The sequence below is a fragment of the Lucilia sericata genome, unplaced genomic scaffold, assembly GCF_015586225.1.
Source record: "Lucilia sericata isolate MDLA Ls3-8-SP2 unplaced genomic scaffold, ASM1558622v1 Contig000175F_arrow, whole genome shotgun sequence".
Lineage (NCBI taxonomy): Eukaryota > Metazoa > Arthropoda > Insecta > Diptera > Calliphoridae > Lucilia > Lucilia sericata.
The window spans coordinates 509799-534666 of NW_023994203.1; the positions used below are offsets into that span (position 1 = coordinate 509799).

Here is a 24868-nt window from a genome sequence, read left to right on the forward strand (position 1 = left end):
AAATTTTTGGTTTCGGCACTATTAGTTTCCCAGGTGTACGAATTTTTGTATTTAATTTATATGGAAGGTGTCACGCCCCGTTTGCTAGTCTGCCCATTATTTTACCAAATGTTCTCCAGAATGTCAAAGGTGTTCGTGTAAAAATTAAGTATTTTATAACGAATAGTTTTTTTTTCAAATATACAAATGTTGCTATTTATATCACACGAGAGGTGACACGCCCCCTAATGCTAGTCCGCCCAATTTTTCTTAAATATTCTTCTTCACTTTGAATAAATTTGAGGACTCTATGTGTTATATTTTTTCAGATATACTAATTTGCTTTATATGGGAGGAGCCACTGTAAATAGGCCGCCCATTTTGTCCCCAAGTGTCCATATGGATATCCTATACATATCTAGGAAAAGCTCTTTAGAATTCTTACTTTAACAACTGGTCACCTTAAATTTACAAAAACTCACAACACAACGAAAAAACTAAAATAAAGTTGAGACATGACGCTTATTCCAGAATTAAACTTAATTTACACATTTTGTATAAATATAAAACTTTTCAATAACCAAAACACGTTTCGAAGTTTCAGTTTCGTTGCAAATATTAAAAAAAGTGAAAATTTCTCATAGTGGATACTTCAAATAGCGTATGTAATCACACTCACTCCAAGAATATTAATTTTTTTAAAATAAACAAAAATTATCAAAAAAAATAAATAAATCAATACTCGAGTTAAGTTACACAATATTAAATAACAATTCAAACATAACTCTTTTTCATTATACCTTTAATATTTTTTTGTTTCTAAATTATACGAAGTTTTAACCGGCGTTTTAGCAAACAATTTATCGCAATTATTTCTTTTTTTTAATAACTAATTTTATTTATTTAATTCAAGCGTTATTATGTTTAAACTTGTGAATTACCTGTAGATCACTGCCATCATGATCGCTGTTCGTTTTAATGGAGAGCAGCTCCAGTAAAAGCAAAAACAAATGGATATATAATTTTTGGAGAATTTGCTTTTTTGTTGTGGTTTTGTTATAGCTGTGTTTTATTGTTTTGTTTATTTCGTTTGTTGTTCGATTTATTCAAAAAGATGAATCAGTTTTGTTTTTTTCTTTCTTCTTTAATTTACTAGAGCAAAAAAATGCTCTCGTTTTATTGGCAAGATCTCAATTTACTGCGCGATCTGTAAGATAAAAATAAATGAGAGGGAGAATAATATTAATAACAATATAAAGTACAAACAAGTAAATAAAAAATTAACAACATTTTTTTAAAAGTCTATTAAAACGTCAACATTCGGAAACTTGTGTAAGTAAGTATGTGTTCAGGTGCATTAGTAGAGCCCAATTTGTATGAAAATAAAAAAACAATCTTACTTCGTCAGATTGGTTGACTTCCAAAACGAGATTTAAATACCGCAGTGAAATTGTGTTTAAACTTTGTAATATAATACATATGTATATGTATATAATACATATATTCTGGATCCTTTTTAGATTCTATGATAATACTGCCATGTCCGTCTGTCTATCCGTATATACTATGTATATTGAAACTACGAAATAGCCGGAGAGAATAAGCTAAAGGGCTCCTTTCGCAAATATTTTATATTATGACCCAGGCCCACATTAAATGCCCTATTCTGAAAATCATCCTGATGTTTCTATTAATCTCATATATGATATGTATGTATGTCATATACATATATGATAATACAATTCTGCATAAATCCAATTAATATGTATATCCTGGTAGCAAGTAACAAAAGTATTGATTCATAAAGGTCCACGTTCATTAAACTCTCCCCAGGAACAATCTTTTTAAGAATCAAAATAGGTGTAAAATAATTCCTAAATATTAGCTTATACAGAAATATATTTACAAAATTGTTAGACTTTTGGTTTGATCCATTTCATTATTTTGGAATTTATATATTTATTTCCTTTTTCGCAACAAAAATACTCTAAGAAAACTTTTAATTCTTTTTCCTACTATAATTTTTGAGACATATTTCTAAAAGATTTCAAACATTTTTTTTTAAATACAAATTTTGTACTGAGGTTAAGATTTTCAATCGCTGGTAGGGAACTGAGCCCCTTCTAAATAATTTTTTTTATTTTTCTCGTACATTAATACGCATCGTTTGAGAGGTATTTCTCCATACATACATATTTTTCATTATTTTAACTAATTTGCAATTTTTGTCTTTACATCGTTTGGGGGCTATCCTAATTGTTTATATCTATATACATACATAAAAATTAGTATATACCTAGTACAGATAAAAGATTTTTTAATATTTGTTGACATTAAACACTTTTTTATTATTTCTATGAATCTATGTTTTTAATTACTTGAGAAGTCAGAGGCATTATTTAAATTTTATTATTAGCCCCATAGACATTGTTCCATGGCATCTATTACACATATCTACTATATTTCTTATGTATATTACTTATTTATTATAATAATAAGAAATAAAACAAATAAGAGTGTTATATTTATATTCAGCTATGCCGAATATATATAGCTTCCATCAAATATGCCATATATCAAGTGAATTTCGGAAAGTGGTCCTATACTATATGAATCTATTATTTTGTTATTTGTTTCCAGAATTTACTCAGTTAAAGCAATTTTCTAAGGGGGAGACAAAGAGATTTTAGTTCCAATAAAACTTATTTAAGCCTGTTATGGAATTTAAAATTATTTTCTGTCCCTACCCGCCATATGAGGTCCTCTTATAAAATTTGAGAGAGATTTTAGTTCCGATTGAACTTGTTTGCTATACTGGCACTTTGAAGTAAGTTATTAACGTCATAGTAATTTTTTGAAGGGGACCTTATATGGGGTGTAGGGTCAATTATGGTCCGATCCATATAAAATTAAGCCGCAAGATTTTAATGATTATAAAATGTATTTATGTAGAATTTCGTTGCTGTACTGGCACTTTGAAGCACAAATTATAAGCGACATAGTAATTTTTTGAAGAGGACCTTATATAGGGGGGTAGTGACAATTATTAACCGACCCCCATTAAATTTGACAAAGAACTTTCAGTTTCTATAAAATATTTATATGTATGTCGAATTTCGTTTCTATTCTGGATTTTTGTAGAAAGTTATGAGTCTTAAAGACATTTTCAGAGGGGGGCCTTATATGGGGATAGGGTCAATAATTATGGTGCGATCAGTACAAAAATAAGCATTAATATCGAATTTTGTTCCTATGCTGGATTTTTGTAGCAAGTTATGAGTATTAAAGACATTTTCAGAGGGGACTTTATATGGGGATAGGGTCAATTATTATGGGCCGATAGTACAAAAATAAGCGTTAACATTTTAGTACTTGATCATGTAAGGTTTCGTTGCTAAACTGGCATTTTGAAGCCAGTTATGAGCATTATAGTAATTTTCTAAAGGGGACCTTATGAGGGGGGGTAGGATCAATTATAGACCGATCCTTACAAAATTTGGCCGAGAGATTTTGATTCCGATAAAACATGTTTATGACGAATTATGTTGCTTTACTGTCAGTCTAAATCAAGTTATGAGCGTTAATATAATTTTTTGAGAGGGGCGTTATATGGGGGTAGGGTCAATTTTGGTCCTATCCTTACAAAATTAAGCGACCATATTTAAGTTTATATAACATGTTTATGTTGAATTTGGTTGCTATACTGGCATTGTTAAGCGAGTATAGACTTTAAAGTAATTTTCAAATGGGATCTTTATATTGGGGGTAGGGACAATTAACGGCCGATCCTCATAAATAAAAACATTTTGGTTCCAATAAAACTTGTTTATGTCGATTTTTTTTAAGCTAGTTATTCGCATTATAGTAATTTTCTGAAGAGAACCTTTATGGGGACTAGGTGAAATAGTGGACCGATATTGTACATTTCAATACCAAACAACCTGCATTAACTAAAAATATGTGAACAAAAAATTTTCTAGCTCGTCCCGTTTGGACTCTATCGTATTTTCAATAGACAAAGACGGAGAGGGGACAGACAGACGGACGGACATGGCTAGATCGTCCTAGAATCTATTAAGGAACCAGAATATATATACTTTTATGGGTCTTACACCAATACTTCGATGTGTTACAAACGTAATTACAAAAAGAATATACCCCCCTCTTTTTTGATGGTGGGTATAAAAAGAATAATAAAAAATCAAAGTGTTATCTATTTTAAAATATGAATACGATTCTATTTTAAATTGTACATACATATATATACTATGTATATATGTATGTATGTATACCATAAAAAAGTTTATAATTAATTAGAATAGATTATATCGCTTTTGGTTTTTATTATCAATCCATTTTGTCAAAATGTCTTTAAGTTCAAATGTTTAATTCTGAAAGACATTATAAATCAATTTTACTATGTGAGTATGTACTTAACCAATTAATTACTATTCATTGATATTACAACATACCCTACATCACTTTAGTTAGGGCAGTATTAAGCGTTTATGCTGATATTCGTAACACCTTAAAGTATACCAATTGGTTCATTATCACTATTAAATTCTGTCTGCCTATCCATATTAACCTTGTAATCTAACTACAGATCATAATTTTTTTATAATAAACCCAAGGAATAACCCTATTGATTTCGGTTGAATTCAGTATATGGGGGCTACAATTGTCCCCTAAAAACAACAACATTGAGATAAAATCGTATATAAATAATTCAAAAAAAATATTTTCTTCCAATAAATTCTAATTAATATTGCTTTTGTATTAAGAATTGACGAAATCGTTATACTTAGTTTAATTATAAACACTCCATTATAGAATACTTTCTTATACCAGATTTAGGGCTTAATATAATCGGCTATAACCGACTTTATTTTCTTACATGTTTCATTAGTTTTATATTGTCATCATTAGTTAAAGTGTTTGAAAATTACTTATAAATATACGATGTGCAAAATTTCATTATGATAATAACACTTAGTTAGAGGACAGTGATTGAAAGATATGAATTAATAGAATGTAATTTTGAAATAATTTAAATTTGAAAGTAATATGCAAGATTCAAGTCATTTTAGGAAATGATCATTCTATAATATATATATACCCCCTTATTCACAAACAAAATTTTTATTTTATAAACAGTTTATAAATTAGATTTTGTATGGAAATTTTATTTTATAAACCTTTTATAAAATAAAAATGTTATTTGTGAATAAGGGGGATAGTATATAACCGTTGTTCTGATAGTATATTGAATGTTTCTGCTTTCTAAAATGTTTTTTATAGTGCGATTATCGAGCTTCCTTCATTTTAAATTTTTTTACTAAAAGGTCACAGTTTAAATTAAACGAATGAATTATTTTAAATTCATCAGGATTTAATACCTGTTCATTAACTTGTCATTATGTAACCATGTTTACTATTGAAGTATTAAAACATGCTTCAATGCCAATTATTTGGGCTGTAAAATATTAATGAATTCATATCTTTTGAGTGCAAATTTGTAAATACACATAAAGGCATGATACAATAAACTTAATCTTAACTGCTACTAAAGCTTTATGAAAGCTTAGCTATAATTAAAACGACAAGAGTTAATAAAATGTGGAATAAAATAAAATGTTGATAACAAATATGCAGTTCCTTAAAAGCCGTTAAAAATCACCGAAAGCTCGTACGTACATTAGCATGTCTCAAAATGCGTGTTAATGTACTGAACACGAGAAAAATAAAAATAAAAATTTTCGAATGGTCCTCAGTTCTCTTTCAGCTATTGAAAATCCTGACTTTAGTATAATTTGTGAAAAAAATATCAAAAATTTTTTCAAATGAGTCTCAAAAATTCCACAATTTAGAGCTGAAATATCGAAATAGGTGTACCAGAAATGCTCTAACAAAAATTTGTATTATTTTTCGCGTGATAAGCTCAAAATGGCGGAATTTTTGAGACCCATTTCAAAAAGATGCATAAATTTTTTAATAGTTATATTGTACTAAGATCAAGATTTTAAATCGCAAGTAGGGAACTGTGAATTAATCAACGTTTAGTACATACACATTTATTCTAATTATACCCACCATTAAAAAATTGTGGTATATTGGTTTTATCATTCCACTTGCATGACATCGAAATATAAGATGATCTGGCTGGGGTCAAATGTGAGCCTACCCTCATAAAATTAGGCGGAGGAATTAAGGTCTATATAAAAATAATTTATGTCCCAACTTTGTATGGGAGTCAAATGGAGTTCGATCAATACGAAAATTTACTGCTTATATAAACCTTATCTACTGCTACTTTTAACACAATTATGAGCTCCAAGACCCCATTCGGACGATACAGTTATATGGGGAATTGTTAAAGCAATGAACTAATTTTAACAATTTGTCCTTGGGACAAAATGTGCCAAATTTCATCAAATTGTTTTGGACGGATTTAGAAAATTATTCTGAGACGATTAGTATATTTTAAAGTTGGTGTATTTGATATATCTACTGCAACATTTAAAATAATTAGGAGTTCCAAAGCCCTATTCAGAGGGTACGGTTGTATGGGGGATAGTTGAAGCAATGAACCAATTTTAAAATAATGAACCGATTAAAACCATTATCAATAGCCATAACACCCTCCCTGCTATAATGATGTAGGCCTTAAAACACGGAGGTTAATATGTTTCTTATATAAATTTAAATTAATTTTTAACTTAATAAATATACGTTTTAGTTGCGTTTAAAAAATATGATGTACAGGCTTTACGATTAAAAATCTTTCATGATATTAGATGTTTGATAATAATATTGCAGCAGCTGCTGATGTTGTTATTATAAATAATCACACTTTAAAAAACCTACATGTTCACACTACATACATATGTAGATATAAACATGCACACATACATATGTACATACATATTTTGTATCAATAATTCAATAAACGTTGCAAAATAATTTTGAACTATAATTTCACCTGCTGCATTAACAATGTAATTTTACTTTATATATGTACATACATAATTATAAACATATAGTAGATGATGCACACATAAGATTTTAAACATAAATAAGTACCTATGTATCCCTTTATAAATAAGTGCGAACGTATAGGTATGAACTGTTTAAATATTTAATGAAAATGAAATGTTATGTTTGCCATTTACTTGCACATCTTACATACACACACATAATGTGGAAATATTTAACCATTTAATTTAAGTTTAATGGCACATATAGAGCGCAAAATGATTATAAACTAAATTATTTTAGAAGGAAATTTACAGAAGTGATTTTAATCATAGTCACACAACAATAAATACAATTAGCATACATACATACATTAGGAGTATAACTAAATTTTGGATCTATCAATACACGTTGGTGAGTGATATTGTTTTTTTTAATTTTGCCATAAAATATAAATTTAGAATTTTTCCTACTAAAACAGCAATTAGTTATAGCCCTAATGTTAATATACAACATAGTATTTAGAAAATAAAGCACTTAGTACATTTACTTAGAACTGAAGTTTGCTAAATGCTTATAATTTGTATTAATAGTCTATTTAAATAGAGTATGTACTAGATCAAAGGTATTTGTGGTGTGATTTCTTAAACTTATTGTGTAAATATACGAGGGCTACTAGAAAAGAAATTTAGAAAAATTTACATACTCAAAAAATTTTGCAAATTCTATTAAGATTGATGAATATTTTACATACATATTTATAAATGTTTAAAAATTAATACAGAAGGTCATTTGTATCAATACTAGAAGATATATGGACCGAGCTTGACCATTCGAAAATTATTTATGGAAAATATTTCGTGATTTTAATAGGTCGGACATGGCTAAATAGTCTTATAATTTTATAAGAACCTATAATATTCACATGTATGTATATAATTTTTGTGTATATCCGAATAATATTTCATTTAATTATAAACAGATTGTTAAAATTGATGTAGAAAGTATTATATTACTTATTACAAATTAAAGGTCTTATTCATAAACAAATTTTTATTTTATAAATGGTTTATAAATCAAATTTTGTATATCTTTTATATTTATATATAAAAACATGTATAAGACAAATAACAATAATTAATAAGTACTACAATTTTGATTATAATTATTGCTGAATTATTAATGTTTTATAAACAAATGTTAATAAGTTTTTAGGTATTATTATACACATTCTTTCTATAATTAAATATTGTCGACAAAAAAAAAACGGAAAAGAAACAAGTTAAAAACGTTATAAATAGTTATGGCGTTTTATTCATGGAATAAAATACTATAAGCATCTCAAAACCCCAAATTAAAAAAACAAGTTCATGTTATGGATATTAAAATAAACATTTGTCTTTAGTAATAGAATTTTTAACAAAAATCTTTTGTTTTAAAGTTAAAAATTTTATGTTTAAAGTTCATTCACTTTTTAAATTAAGAAAATGTTTTATTAACTACTTATGTTAAAAAATTAGTTTTTCAAAATGTATTTATCTTTAAATACATAGTTGTGTATAATTAAAGAGATCAGTATTAAAACATATGAACGGATGGATTTATTATAAACAAGTAGGAAAGTATAGTCGGGCATGGCCGACCATATAATACCCTACACCATGAGTATATTTTAAAAAATTTTATTTTTCACAAAGAAACTTTTATGTTGAATTTTACCTTAATTCCAAAGTATTTAAGCTATTTATTGATAAAAAACAAATTTTTTTAAATGAGGCTTTATATAGTAGTACAGTGGACGTCCACTAGTACGAATTATATAGTGTCAGGCCCTTTCGTAATACCGAAAAATTCGTATTATTGAACAACACATTTTGTATGTTTAAATTCAAATAATACACATAAAATATTGGATTTTATTTATTTTTGTTTTATTTTTCATGAAAAATTACATAACGGAACAAAATATAATAAATGTGTATTATTTTAAATAAATTTCTTGTACATAAACAGGCATAAAAGGGACATATTTACGTATATGAATTGTTAATTTTGAAAGTATCGTGAGTCCAATGGTTGAAATGAGATATATGTAGAAGGTTTTAAATTTTAATGTTTTTAAAAAGATGTGTGCCAAAGACAATTTGCAATTTACATATGTGTTCTAAAATGTATAAAAAAGTTCAGATTACATAAAACTTTTATTAGAAACTGTAATGGAATATACCTCAATTCTCTAATTTATAATTTTCTCTTAAAAATTAGAATAGTTATCCTTAAACCCATTGTTTGGAATGTGGAGTCACACTACTTTCAAAATTAACAGTTCATACATACATATGTATATAAATATCATTTTACTTATTAAAAAATCCATCATTTAACATCGATGTTTATTACATTGTAAAATGATTCTTACGGCTTTTTCAATAACTGCGCTTTTGAGGCTTCAATATTGTTCTCAGCAGAGTTATTGTCGGGAACTAATAAAATACTTTCCTCATTGGCGTTATCATCCAATTTAATTTCTTCTCTTGGGTCATCAAAATTCCAATAAAATAAATTAATAACACTAAATAATTGTTGATTTGTAAATATACATGCAGTAAATTGTGTGTATAGGATTTTTAAAAATACAAAACACTTGTAATAAATACAAAAAAAACTTCAAAATTACTGAGCTTAAGGTGAATGATACCGAAATAATAAAATAAAAACATAATAAAAACTTCATTCGTACGTAAATAAAACCAAAATTCCTATAAAAAATGCGTTATTCGTACTATCGAACAGAAAAATTGTGACTTTATTCGTACTATAGAGTAGACAATGCAACAATTTTGCCATTCGTATTATTGGATATTCGTAATAAAGAGTATACGTACTATTGGACGTCCACTGTATATGTCAAACATGGGCCGATCCTCATTAAATTTGGGAAAAGGATATATTTTTAATTAATAGTTAGTTATGTTGAGTTTCATTGCGATACAAATGGTTACAAGTCAATTTTAGACGTTTAAGAAATTTTTTGAAGGGGGGTTTGTATGGGGGCTAGGGTCAAATAAGGGCCGATCATTACGAAAATCTGCAGTGTCATCTATACTTATATAAAACTTATTTGTGCCAATTAGATAATAGAGAGATAATAGTATATTTGACGTAATTATGGCATAAAAAGCCCAAATTGGGAGGTACGGTTGTATGGGGGCTAGGTGAAATAATGGACCGATTTCAATTATTTTCAATAGGCTTCGTCCTTGTGCCAAAAAACATGCTTGGTCCAAATTTCATCAAATTATCTTGAAAATTGCGGCATATACCTTGCGCACAAGGTTTACATGGACAACCAGCCGGACAGACGGACATGTCTTAATCGACTCAAAAAGTGATTCTGAGTCGATCGGTATACATTAAGGTGGGTGTAGGACCAATATTTTTGTGTGTTACAAACATTAGCACAAACGTATAATACCCTCCCCACTATAGTGGTGTAGGGTATAATAAGTATAGTGGTTCTAGATTTGGATCACATTCTGATTCGATTCAAAATTCAAGCCGTTTTAAATTTTGTTTATTTTGTCTTGAGGAGAAACATACTATGGAATAGTTTTAGACATGAAGATTCAATAGCAGTATATCGTCATCTGAAATGCAAAAGGGCGTAACAACACTTGTTCGTTTAACCAGAGCTTATAAATAACGAATTCTAGTTAAGATTAATTCACCTTACATTTTATTTCGCTTTAAAATATTTGAATGCATCAAGCTTAAAAGCTAAACGTAAATTAAATTGAGTGATATCTCATAAATTTCAACAAAATGAAATCATTTATAGATTGAAATTCAAAAGAAAGGTGACATTTCCTAGGAAATTAATTCAACTAACTACATGTTTTGACATGATTATTTACAAAATGAAAATATATTAATTGGGGAATTAGTTCTTCCGAAGCTTTGGTTTTAAATTCAACTAAATTTATTACTTCAATCATTTTTTAGATTAATGAAAATGAATATTCTAGACATGAATGAAATCAAATATGTTGTGTAAAAACAAAAATTAATATTAAATAAATAAAAAAAACGTTTAATCTTTATTAGATGTCAAACTAGTAAATGAATAACAAATAGGCGACAAGTTAATTATTATATCAGTATGAGTAAAGACACAAGTGTTTAACTGTCATTGAAATTATATACACTTAAACACGTCAATATTTAGGAACAAGGTGTGTTCAAAAATGTATGACTTAAAAATAGAATTACAAAATTAATTGATATGTTTCTTATTTAAGTATTTTTGAACTAAGGCTTGACAAAGAACATTAACAAATAACAAAGAGGGTCCAAATTCAATTGTCCAACTCCTATAAAATATATTTTCTGTCTAAATACTATGTACTTACTTATGTATGTATCAAATTATTTTCTAATGAATTGTGCAAAATAAAAACAACAAAATTATCACAGTAAACACATTGTAAACAATAATTGTCACATAACATAAATGAATGAATGACCTTTATTAAATATGTATATACAATAACTATTTATTTATGTTTGTTATTTATATGACAAGTTTAATGTTAAATACTTAAAATTCATAATCTTCAGTTAAAAATCAGTTTGTAGCCCGAATTTTGCATGACATCAAAAATAAAACTGTACAAATTATTTAAATACGTGTTGTGCCATTTTTTTCTTACTTTTATAAGATTGATTAGATATGTACTTTTGGTAATAATTTTTTTTTTTGTGTGCCTTAAATAAAAACGTTCTTTTATTTTTTTTATATTTCAGAAATAAATTGTGGAATTTAAATGTTTATGTAGGCGTGAGAATACATTAGGATACATGTTTTTTTTTTTTTGAAAACGGGTATGTGCAAATAAATGGCGCCATTTATATATCTAAGATCAACCGTTATTCTCGGTATTTAATTTTTAATTTCGACCCAACCCAGTAAAGGCATAATTTCTTTTACAAATTACATGACGTTTTTATATACATACATAATGCCAAAATATTTAGTAAATATGCATAAATGTTTAATCTTTAATTGAGAATGCTTTGAAATCAAATATAAACACTTGATATGGTTATGAAAATGGTCAGGTGACCCAACTTTAAAAATCGATGTCTTCCGAATTGGATTAAATTTGCACCAAGGTTAGTACTATGGGACACAAATTTTAAGCTCTATCAGTCAAGAACAGTCGGAGTCAGAGGGGATCAAAGTTTGACATTTTTGTCGTACAGGGTTTTATTTAAATAAGTGTAACTTTTCACCTATTGGTCCTAGCAAATGGGACCACTAAGTAATCACAAAACTCTTAAAGGCAATGGTCTAAGCTTTCTTTTGAGCAAAACAATACAACAAAAACGTCCATTTTAAAAAAATAAGGGAAAATTAAGTGCCATAGATATCCCACTCGCATCCCATTATGGGACTATAAAGCCCTTCAAGGAAATTGTATAAGCTTTCTTTTAAGCAAAAAATAGGGCCCATTTTGAAAAAAATTAACAAATTAAAAAAAAAATAGCTATCTGAAATCCTTTGGACAAGTTTTGCTAGGACTAATAGGTGAAAAGTTACACTCATTTGACTAAAACCCTGTATGACCAAAATGACCAACTTTGATCCCCTCTAAGTCGGGCAGTCTGACCTACTATCAAATAGTACTAATCTTAGTGCAAATTTCGCCAAAATCGATTTTTTTGAGTTGGGTCACTTGACATGAAATTGCCCATATATAAGCTTTCCTAAGCCTAAATCATAAATAACTGACAAGGGATAGCTATGACAAGGTTTTCTGTTGCGGTTTTTATAAGCTACAGTCAGAAAAAGAATAGATTAATCCGTACTCAAACGGTAAGTACGGTTTTCCTTAAACCAATTACAAAATACTTGATTCAATTACGGATCATTTAAATACAAAAATGCTAATTTTATCATTTTTTGGATCAAAGTCATCTTACAATGTGCTATTTTGAGAAATTTTAGATTCATTTAATCACAAATACATAATTGATTTCAGATAAAAATTAGGATTGATTTACGAATGTAAAAGATTGATTTCAGAATTCAGAACATTTCAGTAGTTAATTAATAATATACATACACATTGGCATTTAAACACATATAGTAAATATGAAGTTTCATCAATAAATTCATACATCCAAATTATGGTAGAACTACAATATAAAATGTGCGAATGCGAATTACCTGAACGTCCATAATTTACTTATGAGCACTAGTACCATGATGAAATAACACTTCTACTCTAGCCGCCATATAATGGAGCTTTTCACAAATAAATTTTCAAACATTTGGGAAAAAACTTAAAATTCAATATAAATGCTTTTTATAAACAATAAACCACAGTATAAAGATGCTCATAACTATTATACTTCACTCTATATTGTAGGGTATCATATGATCGGCGAATGAAAACAAGATGAAGAATACCCAGCAAAAAATAATTGATGTCATACTTTACAAACGACATCTTAATCACATCTAAAAATGTGATTGCATACTTTTCGCTTTTATAAACCAAACATATACTTACAAATTAAAACACAGTTAAAAATGAGAAAAGAGATGTAGAAAAGTCACTACAAACAACATATTCGAAGTACTTCAAATTTTGATGAAATTTACATAAGCGTTTCATTAAAAGAATGTGGTTTATTTTTGACATAAAATATCGGATTTTTACAGCTTCTAAAGATAAGATTAGATGTAGTTCAAAGTTGTCAGAAATGAACAACATCCCTCCAATGACACGCTAATGTAAAATTCATAGGTTTTTCACCTGAATTTGAAGCACTTCGGGTTACTAGTTGTGATGAAAATTCTACATCTTTTTCCACACTTTTTTTGCTGGGTATTTATAGGAGAGCTCATTTACGATATCTATACTAGACCCACATACATTCATATAATAATTCAATCCGCACTTGATATTTTCTCTATTAAAATGTATTTATTTACTGTAACTTGTTTATATGAAAATTTGTCACTTTTTTTAATTAAACATACAAATCTAACCCTTGCCCTCAAAAGTCAATTTTTAAATGATAATAGAAATATAACATTAATTGATAAGAATTTTTATATAGAAATAAAAATATTATACACACAAAAACACTAAATAGATTTCTTAAAGAATTTTAATCTGTACTATAACGGAAATTAAGAGAAAAAACTGTATAGATGTAGTTTAAGGTTTTAAATATAATAAGCATAATAGTAGTAAGTATTTTCAATTGGAATTCAAATATTAAATAAAAGCTGTGTATATCAAAGTTTCAATTAGATTTACACAAGAAAACTACAGATTCGTTGTAAGAATATTGTAATATTAAGACTTACGGTTGTGGAAATGCAGATATTACAAAAATTTCCCTATATTCACCTGACTATATGATACCCTAAACTACAAATTATTTTAAAAAAGTGTAAAAATTTGTATTAAGAACTTAAATTTTAAAAATCTTACTACTTTATTTAGTCGATTGTTTATTCTACCAATATTTCATACTTTTTTTATTTATTGAATTTCAACATTTCCGTATAAGAATTTAATTGATTGGAATCAATTCATTGATTGAAAATTAATTGTCAGAAACTTTATAATTGTTGTAATTTTAGATTAATAAAAAACAAACATTGTAAACTGTCGAACAAACGGAAATGTTTCATTTAAATGCTGTTTCTTTAGCCTAGAATATGGTAAAATAAATTATGTTTATATTGACATTTAAAATTTTTTTCAAAACAATAATTGTTAATTGAAAACTAATTAAGAAACAACAACTGCAATCATAATAAAAATGCATAAAAATATTAGGAATCAGTAAGTCGACTGTGAGACAGACAGCTACGTAATTTAAACAATAGAAACACAACGCAATCGGAAAATAAACACCTTAAAAACTGAATATATAATTCAAAATACACAAAGAAATGATACCAGTTTTAAATATTACAACAACGCTTTTAAAAACTTTTTTTTTTTTTTGTTTTACAACAACATTTAAAAAATTAGCATATTTTTAAATTATTTTCTTAAAAAATCAATCAAAATGAATGGCTATATTGATTATGCATTGCAAATTATAACAAAAAAATCACATACTCAAAGACGAACACATCTTTCACTTTAATTTAAATAAATAATATTTTTTATTTATTTATTAATTTTTATTTAAATAAAAATAGGAAACTACCTTTAAATTTCTTAATAAAAGAAATAAAAAACCGTTTTATTATTTTTTTTTTTTTTAATTTCACTTTTCAAGTAACGCTTTCAACGACAGTTTAAAAAACACTAAATTTTTAGCTTTAGCTGTCACTGATTTTATTATTTTTATTATGTCAAGCTCAGCTCTGCCATCATTTCAAACATGAAATTAAATAAAATCTATAAATTTCTGTTTCTCTTACTCTCTATCTCTTATTGTTCGTAAAAAAAGTACATACAAATCATTTACATACAATAACAACAACTATAAACATTTAAATCTTTTAAATCTTTTAAGCCGGCCTATATACAAAGCTTAATCTTACTTAAAAATTCTCTCTTTTTTCCAACAAAAGGGAGCATCATTTATAAGCTTTTGTTTTTTTATGAAAGAGTGCGTCTCCTGTTTTATTATTACTAGTGATAAGAACTGCAACTGATAGCAAATTTAATTGTATTTTTTCTTAGAAAGAAACAATTTTACGATTTTCGTATTGATTTTAAAAAAATGGAAACAAAAAGAATCTAAATAGATGTTGTTAATTTTTAAATTTTAATGTTTACGTTGTAGAATTCCTTCGAATTCTGTTAAGAGATAAAAAATTTCAAAGAATAATGGGCTTTTTCTTTAATAACAAAATAATATTATTTAAAAATTCCTATAGTAATATTAATAACTTGAACATTTATAAGAATTAATTGAAAATTAACGGAAAAATAATTTTTACTTAACACACACAAAAAAAGTTATTTCAATAGAATTAAAGCAAATAAAATAATATGTACTAAATACAAACATACCCTGCAGGAGATGGAACTAGTACCAAACTAGTATTTTACTATTACAAAAATCACCAGTACTAGTTCCCGTATACCATCTTAATGCTCAATCTAACATTTTGGGTAATTTCATATCACGTTTAAATTGAAAATAGATATTATTTTATGATTATTTATATTTTCATTTAAATTCGATTTTTTTGTCGAAAAACTGAAAGAAATAAAATCTCTTAAAAAAAGTTCAAATTTTACAACATTTTACTTCAAAAATCTAAAGATTGAAATTTTCAATTATTTGTCCAAGATTAATTGAACAACGATCAAGCAATTGTATACCGTTGTATGAATAACCATTATTTTTAATGGTGTAATATGAAATATGAAGCAGAAGAAAGTATTTGGTTAATTATTTTTATAAGAATTTTGATTTAATTATATATTTTTAATATTTTTCACTTAATATTTTACAATATATTTTCACATGAAATACTTAATCTAAAATATAAAAAAAAACTACACATTTAATAATCTGCTGCTGTATTAGACAAATAATCTCTGCGTCCAATATTCGATGCCTGTTTGCTTTGAATAGCTTCCAATTTAGGACATTCAGTAATACGATGACCAAGACCACCACAATAACTGCAACCATGTGAGTCTCCCAAATCCAAATATTGTTCCGATTCTGGACATAGTTCCAATAAGAAATCTGGTACCTTCTGTTTTGCTTCAATCAACAAATGTTTTAGATCCAGCAACACCGATTGATCGGTTGTTTTATTAACAAATGTTGTAGCTAAACCTTTAGTATTGGAACGACCAGTACGACCTATACGATGTACATAATTTTCTATATCTTCAGGCATATCGTAATTTATAACATGTTGGACATTGGAAAAATCCAAACCTTTAGAGGCTACATCGGTGGCAACTAAAACATCTTTTTTACCCTCTCTATAGGCTTCAACGGCTCGTGAACGTTCTTCTTGATCTTTGCCACCATGTATAGCAACTGCTTCCACACCCTTGAGCAGTAAATATTCATGTATGCAATCGACATCCTGTTTCTTTTCAGCAAATATTAATACGGGTGGCGCTGTCTTTTGTAAACACTCCAATAGATACACAACTTTAGCTTCTTGTTTGACATACTCCACTTCTTGTGTCACATTCATCGATGCAGCACCAGCCCGACCCACATTGATTGTTACTGGTTTTACTAAAGCTGAACGGGCAAAATTTTGAATTTTCTTAGGCATAGTAGCTGAGAAAAGCAATGTCTGTCTTTGTCCCTTGAAAAAGGAAAATATAGTGCGCACATCTTCTTCAAAGCCCATATCAATCATACGATCGGCTTCGTCCATGCAGAGATATCGACAAATATCTAGCGTAACGATTTTCTTCTCCAACATGTCCATTAAACGACCGGGTGTAGCAACCATTATGTGAACACCTTTAGCTATGACATCTAAGGCTTCTGAAACAGGAACTCCTCCAATTGCTAGACACGAACGTATTTCCGGCATACCACACTGCATTAAATGACGACTGTAGTGCTGATATAAAGAAAATCCAAAGCAAATTGTTTAAAATAATTCAAGTATATGAAATATGTAAGTGAAGACAAAAACATTTAGCAATATCAGCCAATCAAAATAGAGTTTTTCTGCAATAACACACAATAGGTTTATCCACTCTCTGAAGTTGTTATTTATGAAGTAATTAAGCTTATATTAATAACTTAAGGGATTTAAAACTTTTGAATTTGAAGTCTTTTGTATTTTCTTCAATGATTAATATAATATTGTGTTTTCAATTAAAAGATTTGTTGAAATAGTTTTGTCTCCTCCAAAATTCTATAATCAATTCTTTAAATAATTTAACTTTCACTTTCCGAATACATATCTGATACTAACGAAAAACTTTTTTGGTCCAATTTAAAATCGAAAAAAATCCAATTTAAAAAAATTATAAGGACAGATTTTTAGATTCACACTAAGGAAACAAAATTTACTTAAATGTAGCATTAATATTTATACTTGTTTTACTAAAAACATAAACGTACTTCTTAACTTAAAACTTTAATCATTTATTAGTTACTTTTAATTATATATCGACTAATTTCCTTAATATAATATTTTATTCCAGGAAAACTTTACTAGTGTTATCAACTAGTGCTAAATTATAGCTTTAAGACTTATGATATTTGTTCGGAATTTCGAACTGGCTCTATGGAATGTTTATTAATTCTAGAGAATCTTTCATATACACCTTATAGGACAGTTCTGAAATTACATACATAGTTCTTACTGTTTGCAGACGATTCCTACCATATATTGCTGTATTATGATCCAGTTCAATAAACTTAAGTATCAGATTTCGAATTCTTTAAATATGCTAATATAGCATTAAGAAAGGATCGAATCCCTACAAAGTCAAATTTTAACAAAATTATCAGGTTTTTCCAAAATTATAGGTGTTTCTACATTGTTTTCTTAATCAGATTCTTCTACATCAGATTCTTAAAAAAGCTGGACACTCTATTGTATATGTACGAATATAAAAAAACTTACCATTACAATATCATGTGTCTGCTTGGCCAACTCCCGTGAAGGACAAATAATCAAACCATATGGACCTTCATTTCTCACAAAAGGCAAACGATATTCCTGTTCCAGGGCAAACATAATTATGGGTAAAACAAAGACCAATGTCTTACCAGAACCGGTGAAAGCGATGCCAATTAAATCTCTCCCAGATAATACCGTAGGTATTCCCTGAATTTGTATAGGTGTGGGACGCTTAATACCCTTTGTGGCTAAACCATTTAAAATACCCTTATGTAATTTCATTTCTTTAAAACTACGTATGGGGGGAGCCACATCATCTCCCTCCACCAATATACGCAAACGTTTACGTATAGCGTTGCGTTTATGTTCCGACATATCCATTATGTAGCGCGGCGGCTTCCAGCTAGTCTTAATAGGATCTTCATATTGTATACCTTTAGCCAATTCAGAAACGGCCATAAGAGCTTTCTGCTGCTGAACACTTTCAAGAATCTTTTCTTCTTCCTTAAGTTGTTTTTCTACATCACTAATTTTTTTGGCCTCTGCTATTTTCTTCAGCTCTGTGTGTTGATCCAGCAAACTTATGTTGTATTTACGTCCCCATAATTCGGGATCAGTAGCATTTTGTGAATCTTCATCGTTTTCATTTTCACTCGAAGATTTTGGTTGTGCCGCTTCCGATGTTAGCTGTACGATGCGTCCCAATTTCATTAGTTGCTGTTTTTTACGTTCCTTGACCGGCACATAGGGCACATATTTGTCGTCATCTTCTGCTCCAGATGATTTATCATCATCTTCACGTCGATAGCGTTTAATAGGAGGTGCTGAAGAGGATGATTGTGACATTTTTTAAAACAAGATTTGTATTACAAATACTGATTAAACGTTTTGTTTACTTGTCACAGCTGCTTTGTTTTTTTTTCTCATTTAAGGTGAAAATTATAATATTGCCATATTTAAATAACAAGAAAATAAACAAAAGGTTTTATTTTGATTTTTGAAATTCAAGATATCCACCACACATGTTATTGGAAAATAAATTTTACTTTTAATATCTTATAGTCGTAATATTGGTATAGCCATCTTACTATCGCGAGCAGAGAAATTATTAAAGAAAATAATATTAATAATATTATTTAATACAAAATACAATGTCTTCCCAAAATTTTTGGAGATTTTTTTAATTTATTAAGATATGTATACATATATTATTTGGTTTATTTTTCGTATAGCAATTAAAATGTAGAAAATGTGAATATAAACAAAATAATTTTATTATTTTTTATTTATTTATTTATTCATTCATTCAAGTAATACAAAGCCTTTAAGGCCAATCTAACATATTACTTAGTAATTATCACCTAAGCATAAATAATTAAAATAAAATAAAATTATATATATGTACATATATATATATATATATATATATATACAATACAAAAATAAATAAATTTTAATCAGATTCTATCAAAATTTTAATGGTTCCCCAACCGTAATGTCAAAAAGCAACAAGAAGAAGTATATAAAAGCAGTAATTTTAAGAAAAAGAATAATGGCCCAAATTAATAGCGACAAAAACCTTCTTTTGCTTGTATTATTTTAAGGTTAAAAAAGCATTATTTGAGGTTAAAAAAAAAGCAGAAAGTTAAGTTAAGGTTAAAGAAAATTATAGTTACATTTCCAAGAAACAAATAACAGTTAATCTTACTTACCAATAATAATTTAATAAGTTTGCAGAAGATATAACAAGCATTATACATATCCAACATTTGTGAAAAAATTTAACAGTTTAAGACGGAAAACATTATTAGAGTGTGAAAAAATACGCAATTCAGCCGGTAAAAAATTCCAACACCGAGCAGTTCGTATCAAAAATGATCTTTCGTAAAATGAATTTGTAATTCTAGGTATTAAAATCTGCGGTCTTCTAATTGATCTACTAAAGGTAAATCTTTTAAACAAGGGTAACGGTCTTCCATTTTTAATAACAGTATGAAAAAAAGTAATACACCGAAGTTTTACAAAATTCTCAAAGCTGCATTTTAAAAATTGTTCAACATATTGTGAAATATGATGTCTCCGCTCAACATTGTAGACAAAACGAACTATCGTATTAACAATGCGGTTTATCCTAGATAAGCCAGTGCCATTAGCTCCTGCCACAACTTCAAGTCCATATAAGACTTGTGACATAAGAAGAGAATAAGCCAGTTTATATCTGATATGAAGAGGATAATGAATATTTATAGAAAAAATTTTCCGTAAAGTGTGCAAAACCTTTGAAACAGTATAACCTATATGCGAACTGAAATTAAGTTTACTATCCAAAATAAATCCTAGGAATTTAAGTTGATCCACAAACTCAATTTTAACACCATCAATAAAAACATCGAAGTTAACATTAAATCTATCCATTGGATTAAAGACAATAGCCTTAGTCTTCAAAGCGTTAATAGACAAATAGTTTCTTACAGACCAGCTAGAGATAGAACGAAGGCAATAATCTATATTAGTACACAAAACATCACTAAAATCACGACTGCAGCTAAACAGTAAAGCAACATCATCTGCATATAAAAACGTTTTGCATATAGTCGTATTAATGAGGCTAGGCAGATCATTAATGTACATATTAAACAATACAGGTCCCAGGACCGAACCTTGAGGAACACCTGATTTAACTCGAACTAAACCCGAATCAACACCATTAAGTCTTACATACTGGGATCTACCTTGAAGATAGGATAAAATAAGTTTACAAGCCGTCATAGAAAATCCAAATTCAAGTCTAAGTTTGTCAATCATCCTCCGAAAATTAATAGAATTAAAAGCCTTCGACAAGTCTAATGAAACAAGTACGCTAAAATGGTCATTATTAATATTTTCTCTGATAGAATCAGTTAGATCAAGAAGGAGAGAAGTGGTATTGTAACCCTGACGAAAAGCATATTGGGAGTGATAGAATTCTATTGTTGTAAAACTCAAAATTTGTTCCTTAATAAGATGTTCCATTACTTTTGAAAGTGCAGGAAGTATAGAAATAGGTCTAAGATCTTCAGGTCCAGTGATAACTTTCGATTTGGGAATCGGAACGACACGAGCCGTCTTCCAACCAGCTGGGAACTTAGAAGTCAACAAAATGGAGTTGAATAAGTGAATCAATAAATCAGATACATAAGGAAATATTAATTTAATGAACCGAATAGAAACGCCATCAGTCCCAGTAGAATTTGATCGCACTTTATTTAAAGCAATTAAAACTTCAGATTCATCAACACATCGAAATGACACCCCACTATCCGGAAATTGAATATTCTCTATAGAAAAACTTGTATCATCTACTCCATAGTTTACAAAATAATCATTAATAACATTAACATCCAAATTAGAAGACTGATCATCATCACCAAGACACCCAACATTCCTAAGCACTCTCCATATACCCGGTCCATCAAGATTACTAAATAATTTCGAAAAATATCGCCTTTTTTCAACACGAATAACTCTTTTTGCTTTATTGCGATGTTTGCAAAATATCTTCCAATTCAGAGCAGTTTTATTTTTCCTGTATGCTAGAAAAGCCAAGTCTCTTAAAGATTTTGCTAAAACAACTTTATTGGACGTCATCCAAACATCATTATCAAATTTGATTTTTTTTTTAACTACAGGCACAAAAAGCAATAATGATTGAAAAAGAGAGCATAAACTAGAGCATATTAAGTCCACATCACTGGAAGCATAAATTACAGATGTATCAAAATCAGACAAAAACCTTATAACACCATCCCAATCAATTCCATTATAATTAAGGTATTCAATATATTCATTTACATGACTTATATTAAAACCAAAACAGGCACATATTACAGCATGATGGGATAATGCAGGGTATTGATATTGATCCGAATATCGCAATTCCAAACTATCAGTAATCAACATATAATCAATTAGAGATGTAGAGCGATGAGAGATATCAAAGTGGGTTGGTTTGCAATTATGTATTATACTGAGCCCCAAACCTGAACATAGGGAACGAAAAATTACTGACTTCGAGGTGTCAAATAAATTATAATTAAAATCACCAACAATAATCACGTTGGAGTAAGTGGAAAGAAGCTGAAAATGTTCAGATTCGAAGGTATCAATGTCACCGTAAGGCAGATAAACCACACCAAACAGAATCTTCAAGTTGTTAAAATAAATTTCTAAAAACAATGACTCACAAACTCCAGGTAGAGTTGTTTTAAATACAATCTTAAATTTCAATGATTTAGACACATAAATGCCAACACCACCACCTCTTGAACCATGACGATCATTTCGGCAAAAGTTATAGCCCTGTACATTGACTGAGCGTGTTGAAATCTGCGGTTTAAGCCAAGTTTCTGAAATTGCAAACACATCTAAAAATGATCCATTCAAAAGATATTTAAATTCATCAAATTTTGATGTATAAGTTGAGGGTCTAATGCTTTGGCAGTTCAAATGTGCAACTTTAAATTGATTTAAATGAGGTTGTAAGATATTCTTCAGGTGAGTACCACTATTAATCAATGGACCAATATTATCATCAGAAAACATCAAAATAAGAAGCAAACATTACGTGGGGAAAACAAATAAAATTAAGTAAAAAGTGATAAAAATTTAACAATATTAAAATACTAAACATTATTCAAATATATTTACATTTACATTGGCTGACAGCTAGTCTAAAGTAAATAGGTATGAGATCAAAAAAATATTATATAACAAATGTAACAATTATGCAAATTAACTTTAACAATTAGGTTTTCCAAATAATTAAAACTGGCAATTCATATTAATTTCAATTATAAGTAATTAATTGTTATAATTATCATTATTCCAATTGCAGAATACGAACATAATCCTTTCATTTAATAATATTTAAATTTTCCTTCGCAAAGAAGAGAAAATAATAAAAAAAAGATGGCGTATATAATTATGGAAGAAATCTTTTGACATTTTTGTTTTCATGTAGCATGGAAAAATACCGTTGTATAACACTGGAGAAAGCGTTTTACAAAAATGAAATTTACTTGATAAATTAAAAAAAAAAATAGCACTAAAGAGATGTTTAAAATATTGGTATTTTATACAAAAGTTTCAAAATTATTACTTCAAGAAGACAATAATAACAATTATAATAATAACAAAGTGTAAAAATGAAAAAAAAAAAAAAAAAAATATGTATGCTTATAAGCATCAGTGAAAGAAATAAATTAATGTATAAATTAATGATCCACATTGGAATTTAGCAGCTCAGCACATTCTTTAATATTATAAATTACCTCATCATTATCAGAAAGTGTTAATTTTGCCTTAACTTTATCAGCATTTAGAATTTTATATTTAGTAATAACTTTAAGGCGAAGCAGTCGACGACATATCATATTAAGTTTGGCAGCAGCAGGAGAATGATGGTCATTGAGATACACCCGACGATCAATCTCACCACCCATTACATCACACACTTTCAGCGTACGCGTTTTGTAGTATTCCTTCATCACACAATCCCTCAAATGCACGCTATTAAACTTCACTAACAACGCTTTACGATTATGCATATAACAAACGTAATTTATATCACCACGGGTAACGTTAATATTATAATGGGAACAAATTTTGATGGCAGTAGCAACCAAATCATCCAGACCACCAGGCAACCCAACAACAACAACATCAGCGCGATTTAAACGTTTATGCAGCACATTATTCTCTTCTTCAAGAGCAGAAATTTTGGAGCTTGTGGATGCATCCACTTGTTTAATAAGCTTACTACAGTTTATAATGTCTGACTGCAGTTCCTTTCGATAAGAGGACATCTCAGATTTGAACTCATTTATGGCCTCAGTAAAAGCTCTTTTAAGGCTGTTCAAGTCATCTTCTTTACGTTGCATGTAGCTGTCAATTTTCTTATCGATACCAACAATTTCATCACGCAATCTCTTTTCCATTTCTTGCAAACCAGATGTATTATTGGAGCTACAGTTGTCGCAAAGATAAACAATGGACTTTACCTCCATAAGCCTTTTAAGTGTGTCTTCACTTATATTGACACACTTGGCATGGTACCATACATTGCAGGACTTGCAAAGGACACTTGTTTGTGTTTTATTAATGATAAGTGAACAAGTACCACATTTATAGGTTCTGGTTGAAGGCATCTTGTTGAAAACAAAAAATATTTGTGTACATAAAATGGCAGCAAAATTATGTTGTGTTTGCAATGTTCATGTACAATGTACGTACATACATACATATGTTGTGTACAAATGAAAAAATAATAAAAGC

At 28.4% G+C, this 24868-nt stretch overlaps 2 protein-coding genes across 3 annotated transcripts in view; both read right to left on the bottom strand.

Moving 5' to 3' along the window:
- The window catches only part of LOC119601590 (gelsolin), a 46758-nt gene extending 31410 nt beyond the window's left edge, over positions 1-15348 (bottom strand). Inside the window, exons 1-2 of one of the 2 annotated variants that reach the window (XM_037952602.1) lie at positions 15193-15348; positions 921-1186 (exon numbers count right to left, since the gene is read on the bottom strand). In XM_037952602.1, coding sequence (XP_037808530.1) covers positions 921-940 — 20 coding nt within the window. In that variant the 5' untranslated portion in view covers positions 941-1186; positions 15193-15348. Of the gene's footprint in view, positions 1-779; positions 1187-15192 lie in introns of those variants that run through there. The other variant, XM_037952603.1, reaches the window with a different exon arrangement.
- A 1043-nt stretch (positions 15349-16391) lies between these two features.
- LOC119601570 (ATP-dependent RNA helicase abstrakt) lies at positions 16392-19694 on the bottom strand. The gene is made up of 2 exons (XM_037952584.1): positions 18560-19694; positions 16392-17542 (listed from the first exon to the last, which is right to left on the bottom strand). The coding sequence occupies exons 1-2, from the start codon at positions 19400-19402 to the stop codon at positions 16508-16510; spliced, it is 1878 nt and encodes a 625-aa protein (XP_037808512.1). The 5' UTR covers positions 19403-19694; the 3' UTR covers positions 16392-16507.
- Between the last annotated feature and the right edge of the window lie 5174 nt (positions 19695-24868).